Here is a 25,075-nt window from a genome sequence, read left to right on the forward strand (position 1 = left end):
TTCATTGATAGTACAGTGGTTGTAGATCGGTTCTAGCAATAGCTTCATAAATTATCATAGTTTTTGAGCATCCCTGGCCTGAGATTGATTTTCGTTGTACTGATATGTATGTTAATATTTATGAATTATCAAAATAAACGGCACAGGGTTAGTGATAGTTCTTGTAATGGAAGACGAAAAAGGAAGCACTACTCTACATTAAATTTATTGTTTGCTAGTATTATTTTTCTTGTAGTACTAGAGGCTATGTTACTTGGGTACTTCTACCAACACGTACCTGTAATCATACTGAAACTTCTTGGACACTTCTTGAATATATACATAAATTTATTCACATTTATTCAGACGTATGCTCGATTATATAACATATGTTTTAATTGAAATACCACTTGTTGGGCGTATATTCTTGAATATATGCATACATTTATTTAGGCGTATGCTCGATTATATAATACATGTTTAATTTGAAATCTATTCCTCTATATACACATGGGAGAAGATTCACTATTCATGCTACAGGAAATACCACTGTAGCAAAATGAAAAACTGGACACCATTTTTGAAAAAAATATTACTGTAGCGCATGTGTAGCGGAGGCAGGATACTGTTGCAATTAAAAATTCAAAAATGAACCGGGATTACTATAGTGGGGAAAAATATGCCATGCTTTGCACGGTGTTCACACTAGTGGACCCACACTTCACGTCTATTTTTTTATATGTTAATCTTATGTAAATGAAAAAAGAACATTGATCTTATGTAAATTATTAATTTTAATACAAATATATACATAACATACATGTATATAGTCGTGTTCGCGTCCTTAACTTTAACGAATTTGTCGTGTCCTATACCCATACCTGTACCCATGCAACTTAGATTAGAGGACATCATTTTGTATGCAAGCATATACTCCTATTGATTTTCTTTGCACGTGCACATGTGCATACAGGTAACCAGTAGATAAATTGCACTTAAGCCCAATTCATCGGATTGAGAGTACTGGCAGGTATTTCTTTAATGTGGTTCATGGGTTTATGGACTGGGGCCTAGATAACTGTCAAATTGCAAATCATGATAACTTGCAGGTTGGAGAAACTAAGGTCCGTTGTAGTTCTCTGTAGAAAATGATTGGACAAAATAGTACTTGTGAAAATTTGACTTCTAACGACATTTAAGAGAACTTCACGTACAGCTTTTGTTGCTCTCTGAATGGGCTAAAATTTTGGTTTATGCAAGTTGCTATCTTTTCTGTCTTCTGTTTTATATTCTATACATGTTTTTCGAATCCTTACCTTTTACCGGCTGAGTTGCTCTGTGAGCAGACTAATTTATACAGGTGAGGTGTCAACCCCTGGGTGCATGATCTACTGTTCATGAATAATAGATCATGCACCCAAGGGTTGACACCTCACATGTCCCCCCTTGGGTCCCATGATTTGGGGTCCCCAAGGAATTTTTCAATTTATAGTTTATGCACAGGAGTTGCATGTCAGCTTGTCTCAGTTTCAACTTTTCCCTGTCTTGTGTTTCTTTCTCGGTTGTCACACTCTTTGTACTGTCTCAACTTTGTCGCTTTCTATCTACATGAAATGACTTTTTGACTTCTGTAATTTCAGGCCACAACTACTGGAACATGATTTCTTTCTCTTTGTAGGCCAAGACTTCTTGGTTGGTAAACTGGAGGCTTATATTAATTTATTTTTAAGTTATCAGAATATTTTTTTGTATTATTGAATGAAATTTTCTATAAGCCCAAAAAATATACTTATAATATTTAGGATCTCTATATTTATTTCACAAGTACAGATGGTGGCTGGTTGCAGATTGTATAGACTTGGCACCCTAGATGGTAAAAAAGCTAGCTTTGTTCTTATATATAATATGTTCTTTGTTGGTCTGTTCTATGGTTGCGATCCACACAGGTTAAAATTATTTAGGCTCCCAAGATTTCTGAGGACTTGGAGGTGTTGTACAAATCGATCTTCGGTTAGGCACTGTAAGTAGTTTAACCCCTATAATTATCAACACTGGAATTTGTTTAATTTAGTTCTATATTTATCATTATCATAAGTAGTTTTTGTTTCCCAATATTAATGACCTCAACAAGTGTCGTAGGAAGCTTGCCCTCACAAGACTCTGTTTGAGCCACATGCTTATATAAGGTGGGGGTAAAAGAGGGTGTCAAAAGTCCTTTTGTTTTACTTCTTATTTGTTCTCTCTCCCTTCCTCCCTCCACTTAATTGCCACAATTAAAATTGAGATACGTATATCTCAAATTCAATACAAAATATGATATATTATTAAAATCATTATAAACATTCTAAATTTATATATAATGTATCTAACGCATTACATGAAGAAATTATTACAAAATCAGAACTTTAGGAACAAGGGGACATTTTGTCATTGCTAATATATAATATGTTTTAAGACTTCAACTTAAACTTTCGACGACCTCTCTTCTTGAATAAAATAATTTAAATTCACACAAACCACATTTATATGAATGAATAATATAAGGTGGGGTAAAAGAGGGTGTCAAAAGACCTTTTGTTTTTCTTGAGAAACATTAAATACAGAAATCGTACAGATTATGTCAAAAGAAGAGCCATAAATATCATTGACAAAGATTTCAACTTTGTTGGTCTCAAATATTTTCGGCCGTGTGATCTTGAAGTAGGTTATCCAGAAATTATAGAACTGTGCTCTACAAAAGAGGCTGTATGAAGTGCTAAGTGCTTAGTAATTTTAAATTTGATCTATTGGTTGTGATCAATGATTGTGAAAGCACTGAAAATGTTAGCTACAACGTCAGTTGAACATGTAGACTATCTCAGTGTATCTGAAGATAGTTTCAGGCATTTTGTATATGTACAAAGAAAAAAAGTTTAAAAGTTGTCTGGTTGTGTTTTCAATTGAGATGCATATTAACATCCTAATTTTTGGCAAACTAGTTCAACATGGGCCCAATTTTTACCAAACTGAAAAACAAGATATTTGACCAAGGTTGTATCAACTATAACAAGTTTAGTGGATTTGCCAAACACACATTGATACGATGGAATTTACCTCTATTTTAGATTGATTTCTCTAATTTTTAGGGTATGTGATATGCTAAACATTGACATTGTAACCGTTGTCATTATGATTTTCTGATGTGATAGTTATAACCGTTCTTGCATTGACCTCACAATCATTGTAACCGTTGTCATTATGATTTTCTGATGTGATAGTTATAACCGTTCTTGCATTGACCTCACAATCTTTGTAGTTCTAACCGTTCTGGTTCCTATCTAATTTTTAGGTTACGTTCTTTGCTGACGTTGATCTTATTACTATTCTAATAATAATAGTTTTGATTATCTGGGTTGCTAACATGGATCTTATATCCACTCTAATTGTTTTGATTAGACCAAGGGCATTGATTATTGTGTAATAGGATTTCGCTTTTAGACCGATTTTATCGTTATATTCTCTGTTGATCCGACTTACTACATCTTTTTGGTTGATATTTTACCTTACGACAGCGGGGATTAATTCTCAAGTTTTTTGGTTTCTGGTATGCTAGTGCTGACCTTATAATCATTCTACCTGTTTAGTTTCATCTTGTGCAATTTAGTTGTTCTTGAATATTTTTAGGGCACTGATTGTTACACGGTGAGCGTCCCGTTTTGAGATGGATTTTATCATGTTTTGTTTTAATGTCTGCCTCGTTAGGTTTCTTGTTTATTTTTTTTCAGATGGTTAATTAGATCATCCTCGCGATAGCACTGATAATTTATTGTGATTCTTTTAGGATCTCAGATATTATGTTTGCAAGTGTGGATGGATCTCAAACATTATGTTTCCAAGTGTAAATGAAAGTTAGTGATATAATGAAACAATTTTGGTTTATGTATCCTAAGTTCTATATTCTTTGTTGGTTTGTTCTATGGTTTTTATTTGCCAGACTGATTAGTAGAGAGAGTTCAGTAAGTCCTAAGAGCTTGAGATCATCTTGATTTTCATTGTGAGTTTGACACTGCTTGTTAGTTGGCACAAAGTTTTTGTTACCCTACATTCCTTTTACGCTTATGAACTGAAAGTTTTTGTCGCTATACTTCCATGTCATCTGCCAGAGTCATCTTGATATTCATTTTGAGTTTGGAACCGCCAAGTTTTTTGTTTCTCTATTTTTCTTTTACTCTCTTGAATTATGAGTTTTTTTGTTTACCTATACTTTTACCTTAAATTGGTTAATTTAATCTCTAATTTAAAGATGTAAGTTTGTTAATGCTGACTTTATAATCGTTCCAATTTTGTTGTCTTGTAATCTTAATCTTGAATTTAGTTAGGTGCTGATATTTTGGAATATGGAATTTAGATCACTATTTTAAATCTAATTTACCTAATTTTTAGGGTATTTGATCTTGTAACATTGACTTTATAAGCATTTTAATTATTATCTTGCGTGTGCTAATTATAACTGTTCCAACACTGACCTCATAACCGTTCCTAGTTATAACTGTTCTGATTCTCATCTATTTTGATGTGCTAACATTGATCGTATAACCTTTGCAAGTATAACATTTCTAATTACTTGGTGTGCTAACATTGACCTTATAACCATTCTAATTGTAACTGTAACATTTCTAATTCCATGGTGTGCTAACGTTGAACTTATTAACTGTTCTAATTGTTTTGAGCTCGGATTTTTCATTCCAATCATTTTCCTTATTGCATGCTCCTTTGATCTGACTTATTATGTTCCTTTGGTTGATATCTTACCTTTAGGATAACGGATTGGATATCAATTTTCTTGGGGCATCTGGCTTCGTTGCTGTGTGCTAAAGTTTTGATTTGCCAGACTGAAGAATGGAGAGTCTTGTTTCCAGAGAGTCTTGAGTACTTGAGATATTCTTTGGGGCATTCTTGAGTTGGGCATCGTAAGGTGCTTGTCGGGCAATTCTTTGGTTATCTTAACTGAAAATAGTTTTGTTGGCAAATAATTTCGTATTGGGATTTGTTCAATTCATTTCTGTGATTTGTTGACGCTATATCATTGGGAGTTCGCACACTAATTGAAGCACATACTGGATAATATAATTTTTTAGTAGCCTTTGCAGTCTTTAAGAGCAAACTTCTCCATATTCCCTTGATATTTTACAGAGCAAACTTCGCTTAGACACTGCACAATGTTTCCTCTGTGGTTGGCTAGGTGATGAAGAATAGCTTTATTGGAGGTTAATATTAGAAACTCTATTTGTTAGTTGACACTAAGTTCTTATTGTCATTTTGGAGGTTTGCTTCAATATTAAAAACTCTGCTTGTTAGTTGACACTAAGTTATTTGTTTCCCTATATTACTTTTAGGCTTTTAAATTGTATGTTTTTTCTATACTTTTTTTATTACAAGTTTTTTCTATTCAGGTGATCAGCGAGATTGATTTTCATTTATGGGTTTGACACTAGAAGTTGTTTTTTCCTATTATTTCTGTTATGCTTTTGAACGAGTAAGCTTTTTTATTATACTTCTATGTATTTACCTTAAAATGGCTAATTTGATCTCAAAATTTAAGGTAAATGTATGTTAAGTTGCTAACGTTTTGTAATTGTTCTAGTTTCTTTGTTTATCTTGTGCAATTTGGATCTTAATCTTGAATATAGTTATTCACTGATGTGGAATTTGGATCTCTATTTTAGATCAATTTTATCTAATTTTTAGGGCATAGCTAACATATTTAACCTTATAGCTATTCTAATTATTATTTGGTGTGCTAATTTTAATATTGACCGAATAACCATCTTAGTTACAACTGTTGATGAAAAATAGCTTTATTGTCATTTTAGAGTTTTGATTTCTATAATTGAAAGTTTTGACTCTAGTTGGCACTGAATGTTTTTTGTTTCTATATATTTTTGTTGCACTTTCAAAATGTAAGATTTTTGTCACTCTAATACTTCTGTGGTTTTAATTTGCCAGATTTATCTTGATTTTCCTTTGTCAGTTGCAGTTATAAAAGTCATGAAGAATTTCTCTTACGGGCCAACCTTGGGTTAAGTACAATAAGTTCCATGTTGCCCAATAATCCTTGGTTTTGATACACGAGAGGGTGAAGTTAATTATTATGTCCGCGTCTCATCAAAACGTTGTGTAAACATAATCTCACTTCACTACTACAAAGGGGGTTTGCCCCAATGGTTTTGACCGTCAGGTTTGATCCTTACACCAACAATTATCGTTGGGGTAAAACAAAATAACCGTTGGAGCAAAATCACGTTGGAGCTAATTCAGCCTAAACGTGTGATACACCAACGCTTTTAGCCGTTGGTCCAAGAAATTAATTTATTTTATATTTAAAAAAATTAATAAAATCCAACAGCAACGGTTAGCATCGTTGGTGCGAGGATTAGCAACAACGGTTATAACTGTTGGTGCTAAGACTTGCACCAATGGTTAAATATGTTGGTGCTATATCGTGCACCAACGGGTAATCAGGTGGTGCGCGTTTTGGCACCAATGATTTAGCATCAATGGTTAAAACTATTGGTGCTGTTTATTCTTTTTACGGGTAATCAGGTGGTGCGCGTTTTGGCACCAATGATTTAGCATCAATGGTTGAAACTATTGGTGCTGTTTATTCTTTTTTTCATTTTTCCTGTGATACATACAATTCATACCCTAAAGAAATATATAATCAACCTGTTCTTAATAATGTTCCCATGCAATTATACAACTGAAATCATAAATGTCTTAAAATGGATTGAAGATCCTAATAGCATACGCAGTTATAAACTAAAACAAAAGATTTATTAAAATCAAAATAATACCATACGCAGTCATAAACTAAAACAAAAGATTTATTAAAATCAAACTATGAATAGTAAATTTTAAACAACTATAAGTCACAAACTTAAAGAGTATTCATAATGTACAATGTCCCAAATATCTAAAAAGTACAAATCACTGCTAACTGAATCAAAGAAAGTTGACAAAAATCTTATGACTCGTCGTAGCCCTACTACGTCAAGCCCCTTAACAAGCCCCCTAATCAACTAGCAAGAGGATTTTGTGTTGAAATATCCTGAGAAGAATGCTGAGCAGCAACCGTAGAATGAACCCTAAGCATCAGGAGAAGGATGAGCAAAAGCCGTTGAGTAGAAGTAGCTGGAATGGCTGAAGGTGGAGGAGCGGTAGGAGAATCAACTTGTAAAGTAGTACGGGTGTACGTATGAGTGGGAGTGTGTGAGAAGATAAGATAATATTGAGCATTTGTTAGAAGATTTTCCTAATTTGTGCACATGTATGAAATGTGTGTCCATATGTACATAGCTAAGTTTAGTATCTCCTGTAGAAGGTTTTCCTATTATGTGTACATGTATGAAATGTGTCCATGTGTACATAGCTAAGTTTAGTATTTCTAGTTCGTTCCATCTTGCACATCAGTTTAACCATCTCATGAAGGACATAAGGAGTAGTAGCAGCAAATGATGCGGTGGAGGGAGTTTAAATAAAATCCGGTGCCACCGTGACCTAAGCTTCTCTCATAATCACCGTGATGTCCTCAAGAAGATTATTTCAATTAGTTAAAGAACTAACACTAACACGATATTGCTAGGTTTGGGTTTCAGGATATGTACATGTATCAGTTGCTGGATCGACTAACATCATGTGGTTACCCAAATACTCCTTCAATGCACTAGAAGTACTACCCGATTCTTTGATTTGATCTCTCTGTAATTCACCAAAACATATACTTAATAATTTATCACATCATAAAATAAAAAATGCATTTTTCCAATGAACTCGTAAGAATTAATTTCATCACTCTAGTTTGCTCGAACCATGCTCCTCGAGGCACCCATAATGTAAGATTTATATTGCGATATGAAAATAAGTACATACTAAACATTGAATTGTTAACCATTTTAAAAAAGTTAAATTTACCACTCTAATTTGCCTGAACTATGCTGCTTGAGGCACCCATAATGTAAGATTTAGACATTGAATCGTTTGTTTAACCATTTTGATCACATATATCTGCTTGCTATTAGAAGAATAAAATGTGTATAGGTTATCCCATCATATTTTATCAATCCTTGATAACACCTCTTACTTGGAAAAAATCATTTCTCTTCTCATCAGGAGTCTATAACCATTGTTTATAACACTCCACCTGATTTCGATTGCCTTGAACTCTCCTGCATCTTCATCTCATGTATCGATAAATAGTAGGAAGGTTGAGAAGACAATATGGATTTACGGGCAGAAACTCATTATCTTTTTGCATAATTAACAAAATTAGTGTATTAAACTAGATAGGTACCAAATGATACTAAATTAATTTGATATTACAAATTCATAATGTATTTAAAGCTTAGCTTGGAGGAAGAACTTACCAATGGACATTGATGTTCAAGTTCTTATGAAGTGGATAGTTTTTAAATTGACAACTCGCCCCGCTAACTGTCCAAATCTTTCGGCACTGGGGTCAGTGACGTGGAAATACTTGTCAAAATGCAAAGCGATTGCTGGTTCATTCTTCTCAGGATCGGGCCTCAATCAATAGGCTCTATTTGGCCCTCGAGTTTTCTAAGACGTCCCTGGCAGACCTGCATCTAATATATATATTAACAAGATTGGACCCAATCCAAATTGTAGCACTAGCACTAATAGTATATTTTAGAAATACTCGTCAAAATGCAAAGGGGTTGTTGGTTCGTTCTTCCCAAGTCGGGCCTTAATTAATGGGTTTTATTTGGCCCTCGAGTCTTCTGAGATGTCCCTGGCAAGCCTGCATCGAAAATACATATAACAAGATTAGACCCAATCCAAATTGTAGCCTTAACACTAGTAGGATATTTTATTCTCCAAATTAAAATCATTGCTGCTGCCTAGCACTAATAGTATATTTTAGAGTACTCGTCAAAATGCGAAGGGAATGCTAGTTCGTTTTTCTCAGGATCGGGCCTTAGTGGGCTTTATTTGGCCCTCAAGTCTTGAGACGTTTTGGCAGGTCTGCATCAAATATATATATATATAACAAGATTGGACCCAAACTATATAATGAAGTACATTTCAACACTTTGTGCACTAACGGAGCCTGAAGTTACAAACATAAGAAGTGTCACATGAAAGATTAGAAGCGAACATAGATAGAGAGCTTGACAAAACATGAGTATATGAGAGAGCGTGTGCATGTGTGTTTGTGACGGAGAGAAAGAGACTGAATGTTTATGAAGGCCTAAAACATTTTCTCAGTTATGTACCTTCCTTTTAGAAATTCATTGAAAGACAATCCAAGAAAGAACATGCATAGAGTTCAAAATTTGATAGGTATGCTAAAATATGCAGTTTTCATAAGTTCTATTGACAGTTTTATTTCTAGCTAGTATCTTAATGAAAAGCATACAAATATGTCTTCGGCTTTCTTAGCACGCTTCTCCGCCCGTTTAGCAGCACGATTAGGACAGTAATTTCTTAGGTGTAGAGGACGAGCTGCTAATGTGGATGTAGAGGCACCCCCTCTATCTAGACAATAAAAGAAGATTATGCAAGTACTATTTGATAAAATAATATGAATCAATATGATATTAGTACAATAAATGATACTAACCCATCGGGTGTCCATATAGTATATTGTAGGGGTGGTTTACAAATCATCCTCGGTCGTGGCTATTATGTGTATTATATAAAGAATCAAGCATAATGCAAAATAAAATTAAAATTAAAATTTACTTGTAAGGGGGCCCGACTTTGGCTACTAGCTGTGGAACATAAGTGGTGGATGTAGATGTTAGAATACTAGTTGTGGAACATTAGTGATGTATTATATAAAAAATCAATCATAATGTAAAACAAAATTAAAACTAAACATATATGCATGGTAAGGGCGGGGGCGGGCGGGGGCGGGGGCGGATCTAGAAAATTTAGTCGCTTAGGGCAAAATTATAAATATATATGAGTGAATACGACATCTTGGTTTGATCTAGCCATTGGGGCTGTGCCTCTTTTCACTAGTGCTTATAGAATAACCTTGGGTTAGTCACAATCTGTTATTTTTGGTTCATTATACTTCAAAACCTGCTAGATGGTGGAGAATAGCTTGTTTGTCATTTGGGAGTTATCGTTTTTCAATAAATCATTAGAACTTATGGTCCAAGGAGTAACCTTAGGGTAAGTTTTCCGTTTTTTAATGCGTCGTCTATTATTTTGAGCTGTGAGATTGGAAGAATAGCTTGGATTTTTAGTTGTGATCTTTCACGGAGCAAAATTTTGGTGAGGCGGTGGAAGGTTTTTGTTGCCCTTAAGTGTATGGATTGAATCAACCAGATGATGCATAATAGCTCGATTGTTGTTTGGGAGTTTCATCTTCCAAAAGACGGTGGAGCCTTTGTGTTAGCCACTATAAGCGCTTTGTTGTCCAATACTTCTTTTGTATATTTTGATTAGCAGATGGTGAAGAATAGTTTGATTGTTACTTTGCATTTTGGTTTGAAAAAGTCAGGAAGACACTTTTAGGGAGCAATATTGCTGTAAGCATTGTAAAGTTTCTTGTTGCCCAATGTTTCTATTATATTTACATAGTACACGGTATGTAGTAGGACGTAGTACGAATTTAGGTACGCAATTCGACGCTTAGAAAATTTGAATTCGTTAGGGGGTAGCTTGCTTCGGTGTGCAATTTTGGTTAGTGGTACATTGTAAACTTTTTAAGGGTAAGCTTGAAGTTTTATAAAGTTCATAGTAGAAAACTGGAAAAGTTAATTATGAATTTTAATATTTTTTTCATACGAAATGAACATTTTTTTTATGGAGTTTGTTTCTTTGTTAGTTTTTTATTTTTCTTCACAGAGCTTGTTTTAGGATCATAGTTTTGTTTTATATTTGATTAGCATACGTGTTTAATTACAGTAAAGTCATCGGCTCATAAACTATAATGTCTCCTGTCACTTAATTGCGCATATTGCATTGCATATTGTGCAAGTGCACCTAATGAGACTTGACATCTAGCATACTTGTAAGTGGTGCGCTAATTTTGCGAAAAGGTCCGTGTATCAGAGGGAGTCGATTCGCAAATGTACTGTGAATTGGTTCGTAGAAACTATACGACGGTTCGAGGGGGGTCCGGGGAATCGCACAACGATGGGTGCTACTACGGTTTTGAGCTGCTAGTTGGTGTAGAAATTGATTAGCATTTTGATGATTCGGTCTCAAAGTCCAAGGACGACATGTCGTAGGAACTGTAAGCTTTTTGCTGAATTGACATGTCGTACTGAATTTGTTTTTGTTGCTCAATAGTTGTGTGTTTTAGTCTGCCAGATGGTGAGGCGTGGCTTGTTTATCGTTTGGGAGCTTTGATTTTGATTAGTACTGAGGACATGTTATTTTTTATGTGAAAAAAAGAAAAAAGGGGGAAAAAGAGAAGAACTTAAGACTTGATATTTTATGAGCAACCTTGGGTTTTTGTTACCTGATAGTTCTTTTATGGCTTTTATCCGCCATTTGGTGGAGTCTTTTATCGTAGCTTTTTATTATCCATTGTCTAATCATACCATAATTTGTTCCATTCAGTTCTGTCATATTTCTTCACTATAAATAAAGGTGTAAAACAGTGAGTAATTGAGTATTGTTGGAAGTTTGCTTATTATTATTTTCTTTTCTTTTTGAGAAAAACTGTTTGCTCAATATTTGACACTGAGATTCTTTTCTTGCCTATTATTCTTTTCTTTTCTTTTTGAGAAAAAACTGTTTGCTCATTATTTGACACTGAGATTCTTTTGTTGCCTAATGGTACTCGTGTTTTAGTCTAACAGATGGTGAAGAGTAGGTTGTTTACCTTTTGGGAGCTTTGGTTTTGAGAAGTCCCAAGGACTTGATATTTTTTATAAGCAACCTTGGGTTTCTGTCAAAAAATCTTGAGGTCTTAATACCTTGGGTTAGGCTCTGCAAGTTGCCAGTTTCTTGTTTCCCAATAATTATCATATTGCATTTGTTTAGTTTAGTTCCGTGATTTACAGATGGTTCTGCCAGATAGTGAAGAATAGCTTCATTATTATCTTGGGGCTCTGGTTTCAAAAGGTTAATAGGACTTGAGACCTTTCCTGGAGCAACCTTAGGTCAGACATTGTAGATTTTTGCTTCCCATTTGGGTTTTTATCTTCCAGATAGAGAAGACTAGCTTGTCATTTCGGAGTTCAAAATGCTAGGAGGGTTTGATATCTTTTACGGAGCAACAACGGGTGGGCACTGGTAAGTTTTTGTTGCTGGATCTATGGTTTTGATCTTACATTTTCTGCAGAATAACTTCTGTTATTTTCCATAGAGCAACCATGGGTGTGGCACTGAAATTATTTTGTTGCCCAATACTTGTGTGTTTTATTCTAACAGATGGTGAAGAATAGCTTGTTTACCATTTGGGAGTTCTGGTTTCAAAAAGTTGTGAGGACTTGAGATTATGGAATGACCTTGGGTTAGGCATTCTAAGAATATGGGTATGCTTGGTACCAAGCACAAATTTTGTGCTTGGTAGTGATGTGGCACAATCCTCTCCACTCATTTAAATGGGGGATCACATTCACATGGGTTGAGGAGTGCATGAGGATATACAACCATTTGAATGAGTGGAGGGGATTATGCCACCTTACTACCAAGCATAAATTTTTGTGCTTGGTACCAAGCATACCCATTTTTCTCATATATATATATATATATATATGAGAAAAATGGGTATGCTTGGTACCAAGCACAAAAATTTATGCTTGGTAGTGAGGTGGCATAATCCCCTCCACTCATTCAAATGATTGTATATCCTCTATATATATATATATATATATATATATATATATTGCAGAATAAATTACTTGTCATTTGGTAGTTTCGGTTTTAAGAGGTCCTGGGAACTTGATCTTTTATGGAGCTACCTTATGTTAGACACTGTAAATTTTTTGTTGGGCAATAATTAACAATACTGTAGCATGTGATTTATAGATACAAAAGGATTCAGGTTACTAGATGATGTATCATAGGGCGTTCGTTCAAGCATTATTTGACACTGCAAATTTTTTTGTTTCACCCTACTACTAATGGTTTTGATGTGCCAGATGGTGAAGACTAGCTTGTTTGAGGTTTGAGAATTTTGGTTTCAAAAAAGTCGTGAGGTTATTTTATTTTATGGAGGAATCATTGGTATGGCACTGTATGTTTTTCGCTGCCCAGTAATTATTCTATGGTTTTGACAATTTTATTCGCATTTGGGAGTTTTGGCCTTAAGAAGTTATCCTTTGTTGAGCAAAACCTGGGGTGATGATTTTGATCTGCCAGTTGGTAAAGATATCTTGATTACCATTTTGGGAGTTCCAGTTTCAGAAAGTTCTGAGGACTTCAGAAAGTGTTGCATTAGGCACTGTGAACTCTGTCGCCCAATATTTTTCTATGTTTTTGATCTGCCTGTTTGTATAGCATGGCTGTAACTATCATTTTGTAGTTTCAGTTTTGAAATGTCCAGAGGACGTCAACTCGGATCTATGAAGAACCCTAGGGGCCTGGGACTGAGTTTTTTGTTGCCCAATGTTAATAGTTATCCTACTGTATTCTGTTCAGTTCAGTTCTGTGATTTATAGATGGAGAGATGTAGGAAACTAGATGAAGTATCGTACGAAGTCTGCAAATTCTGCACATTATTTGATCATGTCAGTTTTCTGTTTTGCAGTTGTTCTATAGGTCTGATCGGGCTGACTTGATCTATCATTCAGATCACTCTTACATTGTGAGTTTCTTGTTGCCCAATAATTCTTTTTATGGTTTTAATCTGCCCGTTGCTGTAGACGTGTAGAAAATTGCTTAATCAGTCTGTGGAGGCCTTGACGTATTTTAAGAGAGCAACAATGGGCTATAGGCACTATAAGTTTATTGTTGCCTGATTATTGTCAATCATCATAATTTATTTAATTTAGTTGAACAACCTATATAGATGAAGAAATGTAGGACATTAGATGAAGTATCGTAGGAGGTTTGCACATTATTTGAACAACATGCTATGATATAATTCTTTTTTTAAAAATGCTTTAATGGTTCCTTCACTTGTCCCCTTGAAATGATGTCCTTCCTTGACTTGTCTCGTTAAAGTATGTGCTTTTAATTAACATAATTTATTGATGGCTGCTTGAAATTATTGTCCCTCTTAAAAAAAGATAAGCAATCGGCGTATAGTAGGCAACTTCCACTGAAGATTATAAAATGGTGAGGGAAAAAAAGGATCTTGGAAAGCAACACCTATTCTTTGTATTTATATAAAGATGTTGGACCAAGTAAAATTACTGTTCGATAGAAACATAGTTCTTTTTCTTTCTTTTGTCTCTGTCCTGATTATTTTGCTGGACGAAAATTGCTGGAGGTATTATTGTGTTTCATGTGTCATACGTGTTTTATGTGTCCATATGACATTCTTGTTTTAAAATTTCTATTTACAAGTTCAATTTAACGGTGAAGAACAAAGAGACTGTCATCTGCTTGTTATGTGTAGAGGGCTTGATTTTATGTCAACTTGCAGGTGGATTTGGTGTACCTGTGTTAAGGTTGCTGTCCATTTTCTAATGCAACGTGCCAAAGTATGGTTGCTACAAGTCCACTTTTCTTAATTCCTAGCTTTAATTGGTGTCGTCTCTATGATTATAATTATTTTTCCCAGTTTTCTGCAGAATTTATCTTTACTAGTTTCCTGTTTTGCGTGCTTGCTTAGTGTTTTTCTTCTGTGATGATCTTAGCATCCATGTTTGGATTGACTAACTTCTTCTGTTTCTATTTATTCACATTATTTTGTAGATGTGCCTTGTTTTTTCCCCCCTTGTTCTGTTAACATGGTTGTTATTTGGGCTTCCTGAAGATTTGGTGATCTTGGGTTAGGCACTGTAAATAGTCTTTGTTTCCCAATAATTATCGTGACTAGAATCTGTTCAATTCGGTTTTATGATTACGATAACAAGGATAGAGATTGCATGTGTTGTCTCAAAATACTTATTTGAGCCGCATGCTTAAATTATATAATTCTTAGTAGCCTTAAGGGAATATATGGAAAATGATCTATTTGTCTTGTGTCTTATTCAATTAATACGTTTCCTTTGATTTCAGATTGTGTCTTTCGACTCTTTGATAGTATGCTTAATATGCTTAATAAGTATTTTGGAACGTCTTCCACTCGTAGCTTGAAGAAAATTTAATTTTAAGAACTTTTCCGTAATATTTCAGTTCCGAAATATTTCAGTTTATAGCATGTGAAAGCCCTTATTAGATCGACTAGGTGGTGAAGATGTCGAATAGTAATCTGTTTGTAGGTTTCTTTATTACTAATTGATACGGTATACCATGTCAGATATCAATATTTCATTAGAACATATGACACTTAAATTTTTTTTTTTTGGGTTATGATTTTTGTGAGTTTAGTTTCGTAATCTGCGTAGACGAATACTTCCTATACCATAGATGGCAAGTCACAAATTTACATTTAATTGAAAAAAAATTGAAATGCTTTTTTTTAAATTATTTTCTTGTATCCTGGCCTTTGATTATTTAATTTTGCTTTTTTTAATTATTTTGTTGTATCCTGGCCTTTGATTATTTATTTTATTACATGTAATAGTTACCTGCACCACATTTCTAGAGTTATTAGTGCGGTTGTGTTCGTATGGCAATTATTGAAATTTTCTATTCTGATGTCTATAAGTTTTCCATGAATGATGTATATTTTGTTAACTATAAATATGTGTGTGTGAAATTTTCTATTCTGATGTCTTGGTGAAGATGTCGGATAGCAATCTATTTGTAGGTTTCTTCATTACTAATTGATATTGTATGCCATGTCAGATATCAATATTTAATTAAAACATACAATACTTGTGTTTTTTGGGTTATGATTTTTGTGAGGTTTGTTGCGCAACGTGCCTAGACGGATGCTTCATATGCCATTGATGGCAAGTCACAATTTTACATTTTAAGTGAAAAAAAACTTGAAATGCATTTTTTTAAATTATTTTGTTGTATCCTGGCCTTTGATTATTTGTTTTGTTGCATGTAATAGTTACCTGCACGGCATTTCTATCCGACATAAACATGTATATTTTGTTTTGTTTTGTCTATAAGTTTTTGTTGCATTTCATATTTTGTTTTTGTTGCATTTCATATTTGTTTTTGTTGCATGTAATATTTTGTTGTATCCTGGCCTTTGATTTTTTTTAAATTATTTTGTTTTGTTTTGTCTATAAGTTTTCCATGAATCATGTTTATTTTGTTAACTATAAATGTGTGTGTATGAAATTTTCTATTCTGATGTCTTAAGTTTTCCATGAATCATGTATATTTTGTTAACTATAAATGTGTGTTTTGAAAGTTTTTATCCGTGCTTGAGTTCTCTGTGAATTACGTTTGTTTTATTCCATAAAGCAACTATAAATATGTATGTTTTTAAAGTTTTTACATTTTTGTGTTTTCTGTGCCCATTTTTACCTGTCCTTGAAGTAATCATATTGTTTTTCATAAGCGGGAAAAGCTACTCCATAGTTTGACTAATGTGAAGAGTCTTTTTTGCTGCTTATTTATTATGAGCTATTTCACAATTTTTGTTTGTAGTTGATTAGTAGGAGTATTTTCTTATAACTCTTGATTACTAGAGAGAGATGTACATTCAGAGCTGGAAATTTATATCTTGTTTGTTTTGATTCTGATGTATGAACTCAGCTGTGTGTGTGTTGTATGTGTCTTATCCTCTAGGTTAGCTTACTACTTTCATGCCTTCGGATATCTCAATTTCTTTAGATATATTTTCTATTTGGCTAAACGTGTGGTTCTTTCATATGTCCAAAAGAGCAAGCAACTTGTTGCCTCTTTTTCTTGTTCGGTTGTGCATCTTAGTTTCTGTACACATCTTTGTCTTACGTAGTTGTGTGTGTGTCTAAGCATGTCTTAGATGTCTGTTATGATATACGTTAGTTTGCTGTGAACTTGATTGTGATCGTGGCAACTTGTGTTATGCTGTGAACTTGATTGCGATCGTGGCAACTTGTGTTATTGATATAGGCAGATACTGTGGGGTTTTGTGATGAAAATGTTTGGTTGTTTATCCTACTAGTGAAACCGGGTTGTCTTCATGTACTGTATGTAATGTGTTGTCTAGATCATGAAGTACTAATTGTTTGCCGCCCCCTCTCTGCGAAAACACCCTAAAACAAAACAAAACAAGACAAAACAAAAAAAAAGAAGACACACACACACCCCTTTGCTTATTATTACTCGTGCAATATCTGCCTGTCTTAATTGTTTCACTTTACGTGCATCCTATTAGTGTGCGTTTATCGCCCATGTGGCAGTGTGTTTTTTTGCCCGCGGTTGTAGATGTATTTGTTAGTTATTGTGTTGTTCTATTTGAATGCGATTATGGGTTTCCATGCATGCATCTATCTGGACGAAAGTGTGGGAATACATGCACTCGTAGATTCTCACACCATGTACAGGTCTATGTATAAGTGAAATGATATTGATGTTTTCCTTCGCGCATGTGGCAGTGTTTTTTGCCATTGTGTATGTACGAGCTATTTGATGGCGCGACAGCTGTTATATGGCTGTATGAATCACTTTCCTTTTACTATATCCATAAGGAAGCTTTTGTGTTCATTTCCTCTTATAGTGGATTGTATAGGTCTTCATGAGATGTATAAGTGAAATGATATTGTTTTTTTCCTTCGCGCATGTGGTAGTGTTTTTCGCCATTGTGTCTGTACAAGCTATTTTATGGCTATATGAATCACTTTCCTTTTACTAAGCCATAAGGTAGTTTTTGTGTTCATTTCCTCTTATGGTGGATTGGATGTTCCGCCCCCTCTCTGCGAAAACACCCTAAAACAAAACAAAACAAGACAAAACAAAAAAAAAGAAGACACACACACACCCCTTTGCTTATTATTACTCGTGCAATATCTGCCTGTCTTAATTGTTTCACTTTACGTGCATCCTATTAGTGTGCGTTTATCGCCCATGTGGCAGTGTGTTTTTTTGCCCGCGGTTGTAGATGTATTTGTTAGTTATTGTGTTGTTCTATTTGAATGCGATTATGGGTTTCCATGCATGCATCTATCTGGACGAAAGTGTGGGAATACATGCACTCGTAGATTCTCACACCATGTACAGGTCTATGTATAAGTGAAATGATATTGATGTTTTCCTTCGCGCATGTGGCAGTGTTTTTTGCCATTGTGTATGTACGAGCTATTTGATGGCGCGACAGCTGTTATATGGCTGTATGAATCACTTTCCTTTTACTATATCCATAAGGAAGCTTTTGTGTTCATTTCCTCTTATAGTGGATTGTATAGGTCTTCATGAGATGTATAAGTGAAATGATATTGTTTTTTTCCTTCGCGCATGTGGTAGTGTTTTTCGCCATTGTGTCTGTACAAGCTATTTTATGGCTATATGAATCACTTTCCTTTTACTAAGCCATAAGGTAGTTTTTGTGTTCATTTCCTCTTATGGTGGATTGGATGTTTGATAAGTATGAATATGAATATTGAGTGCCCCGCAAGGTACGAGGCGTTCTGATCCAAGCTTGGGCACTTTTTGGGAACATTTTGGTAATTACTACATCTCGTGTGGTTGAAATTTTGCCAGCATAGAGCTATGTTGTGATAGGGTCGTCATTCATGTTAGATGTCAATGTTTTATATTGTTCTAAAGTTGTAATTACTTTATCTCGTGTGGTTGAAATTTTGCCAGCATAGAGCGATGTTGTGATAGTGTCGTTACATATGTTTGATGCCATGTTTTTGATTGTTCTGAAGTAGTAAAATGTATATGGGTTCTAATATGTAGTAGTTGTGCTTAACACTGCCAATGCCGGTCCCAAGCCCGGATGGAAAAATGTGGAGGGAGTACTTACTATGTGTTGCTTCGGTTCTATTGGTTGATTGGCGGGAGTAACGGATTTGAAGCTATTTCCTCTCATGAATATTATGTTCATCTTCACAGCGAAGGAAAAAGGAAAAAAAATCTACTTGCTTCAAATCTAAGTAGTTCCTACTTACATTTAATTATAAGGAACTGTTTTTAACAGATTGATAGTGGTAATATATTTTTAACACATGGTTTGGGGTTTGCAGCTAAAGAAGAGAGGGGAGATGGAAAAATGAACATCCCAACCATATGAATTAACCATATGAATGTTATTTATTTTTATATTTATTAACTTAATTGAAAGATTTAAAATGAATATAAATATGAATAAACCGATTATTTAGGAATAATTTGTTCATTATCAAAAACTAGTCAATTTAATAGACTAATTTAAATTTCTTTTCTAAAAATAGCATGAGACATGTGAGGGATTACGAAAATTTTGCATGTAGTATAACTACAATGATTTTTAGTTGTACTTCAAAATGAAGTTAATGGGCATATTTATGAAAGGATTTCTTCGTATACAAACAATGTGGTATGATCTCTTAGCCAAGCGTTGTTACAAGGATTTTTCTGTTTTTCTTTTATTAATTTGGTTGATATTGAGCTACACCTCATATTACAAAGATATATACACGATTCTCTTTTAAGAGTATCTATGGTATACACGATTCTCTTTTAATAGTATCTATGACTATGATTTGTTTCTATAAATTAGCATTATTGCAAGTATAAATGTGCGTGTAACAGACATTAAAAATTAATATCCTAATTTTAAATAAAAAGGGTTACTTTAATATCCTGAAGTATTATATATATATAACAATATTTGTTTATTGGAAAAAATGTTTCAAGGCCCCCCCAAAAAAAATTGGATGTGGCCCAGCCCCACCAATTATCTGGCTTAGCCTTCAGCCCCAAAAAAATGTGAAAATTGTGGCCCAGACCCAAAAGCCCATACGTATTCATTTAGTGGCTGTATTTTGTTGTTACCTCCCTAAAATGCCCTCATCCCTCTCACTGGAAACCGGCTGAATGGGTTCTCTTCTTCCCTGATCTCTCGTCCAACGCATTTATGTCGAAGCGACGGGGGAAAGCGGGGGAAAAGCGCGGGCTCCCGCCATTTTAAGGTCTGCTTCTCATCCTTTGTTATAAATTGGTAAACTATCTCTCACTCTCTCATTAATGAAATTAGGGTTCTTTTCTTCAACTGTCAACAACCCTTTTGCACCTGAAATCCCCTCAATTACTCCTCCACTCCTCATAATTGCCTTCATAACTGTCCTCATAACTTTCAACCACCCCTAATGGCCGCCAATGACTTGATTTGCATGGTGTTTTTAGGCGAGAATGCCATATTCGTGAAGCTTAGTTCGACAACAAGCTTTTATGAACTCCAATTTGATGTGTCTGAAAGATTGAAAGTACCTAAAGAAGCTTTATCCTTTATATTTAAATCTGAGAGGCACCCCAACCTCAGTTTTTCAGTTGACAACGATGATGATTTGAAGTGCATGTTGGAGCACAATCGAAATATTGGTTGTACGGAGATTCACATGCAAGCTGCTGTTAATGTAGAGTGTTCCACTTCAAGGAAAAATCAGATTAGGGAAATGTAAGTAATTAATGAACTCTTTATAACATTGGGTTTTGTGTGATGTAAACATTGTTATTTTTTTCTTCAACTTTCAACCATCCCTTATGGGCATCAAATCCCTCAATGTAAGTTATTATTGATTTGTAAGTAAACAATGAACTCTGTCAGGAACAGGTCTATGTGTGATGATAAGCCAATTGTGATTTCAGGTTTCGATGCTAACTTGGGAAAAAATAGTTGTCATCTCTGATGGTTAGATGTTAACTCTTCATCTAATAGGTTAATTTTCCAAGAGATATGTTAACATTTACATGAACATGTTAATTGTCGTGGGAACATGGTTAATTTTACACCCAGTTAGTTAACTTTTGTTGTACTATGTTAAGGTTTACGGAAAATGGTTAATTTTACACCCAGTTAGTTAACTTTTGTTGTACTATGTTACCTTTGGTCCTACTGCTGTTAACTTAAATTATCAGAAGATAATATAACATATTGTGCATGATATCTCACTGGTTGATTAATTTATGCAGTAGTGATGCCTCTTTGAATGTAGAATATAGTCGTCCTCCTCCAGGAAATGCATCCAATTCAGAGAGAATCCAAAATGATTTCCCGTCTGGTGAGGTTGTAATGAGAGCTGATGATATTCTCAACAACACTTCCAGCATTCCTCAATGGTGGCACACAACATTAACTGAAAAGGGGCAACAATTTGAGACTGTAAACGAATTGAGACTAGCTTTGCAGTACTATTCCATGGCGAAAAAATTTGACTATGAATTTGTAAAGAACGAACCCAAACGTATCCGAGTATGTTGTCGATATAAGGAGACATATGGATGCCCTTGGATGCTCTTTGCATCTCCTGTTAAGTATGGTAAAAGAATTGAAATCAAAAGGTTTGTGAATGAACACAGTTGTGGACAACATGCTAACAATTCAGGGCAATCACGGGCATCTCGTAAATTCATAGCAGCCCAATTGCGACCGGTATTAAAGGCGCGACCTCAAATCCGACCAATTGATGTGCAAAAGGAGTTCCTCACTCGATATGGATTGAGACTTGAATACAGTAAGATATGGTGGGGCAAAGAAAGAGCGCAGGAGGATATGTATGGTGATAGTTATGAGGCTTATGATCAATTAAGATGGTAAATTTTACAGTTATTTTATTAAGTGTACAAATTTTTATCATAGCCGCTTATAGTACAATTGTTAGTTGTTGATTTATCATGCAATATCTTATCCTTAGATGTTTCATGTTAGTTTTCATTGATATGTTCCAACTGTCATTGTGGAATGTTATGTTTTATGAAAACTTGTGAGCTTTTATGTTAATATATTATCCTAATGTTCCAATGTATTATATATGCTTGAGCAGAAGCTACATTGTTGTACAGGTATGAGCAAAAGGTGAAGGAAACGAATCCAGGAAGCTACATATGCATTGACCAGAATGAAGGAAGGTTCAAAAGACTGTTTATATGTTATGCCGCTTGCATCGTTGGTTTCTTAAATGGGTGTAGACCCCTATTATTTTTGGATGGGACCTTTTTGAAAGACAGATACAAAGGCATGCTCCTGAGCGCCATAGCATACGACGGAGACCAAGGGATATTTCCGCTTGCGTATTGTATATGTGATCAGGAAAATGTTGATAATTGGAGATGGTTCCTTCAAGGCTTGTGGTCCATACTGTATGAAAGGTTAGACCCGTACAATCCTCCCCACCAATTGGTAATTATTTCTGATGCCGACAAGGGGATTCGAGAAGCCGTGAGAGAATATTTCCCTGAAGCAATCCACTCACGATGTGTTCTGCACCTAGTTGAAAATTTTAGAACAAAGCTAAAGGATTTGGGATTGAAAGCAAAGGACACACAAGTTTTGGGGAGTTTGCTCCAATCTGCTTGCTATAAATACACTATAGCGGAATGGAACGACTACATGAAGGAAATTTATGAGATGGCTCCAGTCGCATATGAGATTGTACTCTGTTATTCGCCAGAGAATTGGGCGAATGCATTCTTCCCTGGCATCAGGTAATGCATTCATCTTAGATTATGACGTTTTGCAGTTGATGTTAACTATTCTACATATATGTGAATTTTTCTTTCTATAGGTTTACTTTGTCTGATATATGTTAACTTTCAGCAATATATGTTAACACTGATGTTTTTATGTTAACTTTGAGCAGTAAAGGTTAAGTTTTGTTGTTACGTGTTAATTTTATTACATATTGGATGCCCATCATACTATTAATTATTTTGTGCTTTGCAGATATGGTCATGTAACCTCTAATGTTGCAGAATCCTTTAACAACTGGATACGTGAAGCTCGATTGTTATGTATCCTGCAAATGGTAGAGCATATCCGAAAACAAATTATGAGTCGCCTGAACAATAGACGGATTATGGCTGATAAGTGGACAAGCTATTTGTGCCCTAAAGCTGAGCAGATTGTTAGAGAAAATATGGAAAGATGACGTACTTTAGAGATTAAACAATCAAGAGATGATATATTCGAAGTGCAGTCACATAGAACTACTCACGTTGATTTAGAGAAGAGGACGTGCAATTGCCGAGCTTGGGACGTAACCCGTATTCCTTGTGTGCATGCTTGTGAAGTCATTATTTATATGAAAAGAGACGTATATCAATATTGTGATTGGTTCATGTCCGTAGAAGCGTTTAAGAAGAGCTACGACGAAATATTATATCCCATCCCAGATTATGAGAAGCGGAGTGTGTCCAGGGATGAAATACAGATTTTGCCACCAATTACCACTAAGAGGAGGGGAAGAAATAAAACAAGACGCATAAACAACAGAACCATTTACAAACGGCCAGTCAAATGTTCTCGGTGCAAAGTTGTTGGTTACAATCGAGCAACCTGTAACGAGCCCATCTGCTGACTAGTGTGTTTCTGCTTCTTACATCAATACTTTTGTATAAGACAGCAAAGCTTGTTTTTAAGTGGTTAAGTGTATAGTGGTGGACTTTTGTAATCTGTGATAATGATCGGCTAATCATTTTGTTCATGCTAGTAATATCTAAAAGCAAGGCTGAAAGATGTTTTCAGATTTGTGCTTGTTCATCTTAGATTTTAATAAAAGATTTTGAGTTTAAATTGGCCAAATGTCCAACATCTCATTCACAGTTCTAACGGCTAACTGAAAGTCATATTGTGCTAACAGCTATATTACAACAGCTAGTTTATTGTTCCTTATGCAATATATAATGTGCCCAAAGCAAAGCTAAATTTAAATGTATGTTCTATCTTCCAAACGTTACCAGTTTGAGAGTGTGAGATGAGAACATCAGAGATATCTCAGTCACAAGAAGAGGTATGTTGTTTCTGTCAAATTCCAACACCCATGAGGCAGTGCAAAAGTGGGAAGAATAAAGGAAGATACTTCTGGGGATGTGCAAATTTCCCAAATAGGCAATGCAAGTTTTTTGCTTGGGCTCACCAAGAGAATGCAATGTCCAGTAAGATTATTCCATTTTGTCCAGAAGTCCCCGTTGAAGATGAGATAGCGACCAAAACAAAGAAATTGAAGAAAGCACTGAAGCAATCGAACCGTGAAGTCGAAAAATGGAAACTTTGCTCATTCTTCCTATGTTGTTTTTATATGGTACTAATTTTCTTCAACATTGTGATTTGTAAGATGAAAATCAACTGAAGAAACTTCAGTTTGTTATGCTTTTGCTGTAAGTGGTTAAATATTATGAACTTCAGTTTGTTATGCTTTTGCTGTAAGTGGTTAAATATTATGTGTCAACTTTCACTAAAAGTAGTCAATTTTAGTGACATTTATGTTAATTTCCCAACTGAAAGGGGTGATGTATCAGAGTTATACGTTAACTTCTACTAAAAGTGGTTAATTGTTAGACTTTTACGTTATCGTTTACTGAAAGTGATTATTTATCTCAGTTATACGTGTTTGTTGGAAATTTGTAGCAAAAAGACAATGAAAGAAAATTTGACTTGTATTCTCTCAATAATCGATAACAATTTGGATTCCGATTACAAAAGAGAGGAAAACGAATTTGGTTTTCCCCTTTGTTTAAAACTGGGTTCTTCACGGTGGCGATGAGATGCCTCCCTCGAATGCTCGCGTCGAACTTGCTCTCCGTTGACGATCCGACCGTCCTTCTTCACTGGAACGATGTCATCTTCTCACGATTTGACGCTGTGGAGAACTTGCGTGGCAAGTTTTGAAATAACTCTTGACGAGTTGATAAACTCAGAGTGAGTTGCGGCAACATGCTTTTGTATGAAAGAGGTGTATAGATGTGGAAAATCTGGGGTGACTGCATAAAGACTATGCTGTATTGCCAAAAAATTATGATAAGCCAATTGTAAACATGAGATAAAAATGGTAGGAGATTGAATTGGGTGCTTACGCAGAAGAAAGTCGATACAACCCCATATTGGTTGCCCATGGACTCCACATCTGGCCTCTCTAGATATGTGACGAGCCTATCCACAAGAGCTTCCATCACCTGTAAATTTACCATGGAGCAGATACAAATTAAATTACCCAGC

General features: G+C 34.9%; 1 protein-coding gene and 1 long non-coding RNA gene across 2 annotated transcripts; both read left to right on the plus strand.

Moving 5' to 3' along the window:
• Nucleotides 1,451-5,125, plus strand: LOC109833154. Its single transcript, XR_002245141.1, has 3 exons — nt 1,451-1,671; nt 1,926-1,999; nt 4,777-5,125. It is a non-coding gene; the product is annotated as an uncharacterized LOC109833154 (long non-coding RNA).
• Nucleotides 20,232-22,376, plus strand: LOC109834683. The gene is made up of 4 exons (XM_020402713.1): nt 20,232-20,539; nt 21,055-21,675; nt 21,925-22,300; nt 22,353-22,376. Exons 1-4 carry the CDS (start codon nt 20,232-20,234, stop codon nt 22,374-22,376), a joined length of 1,329 nt encoding a protein of 442 aa, XP_020258302.1.

The sequence above is a fragment of the Asparagus officinalis genome, chromosome 3 (genome assembly GCF_001876935.1).
Source record: "Asparagus officinalis chromosome 3, Aspof.V1, whole genome shotgun sequence".
In the NCBI taxonomy this organism is placed as follows: domain Eukaryota; kingdom Viridiplantae; phylum Streptophyta; class Magnoliopsida; order Asparagales; family Asparagaceae; genus Asparagus; species Asparagus officinalis.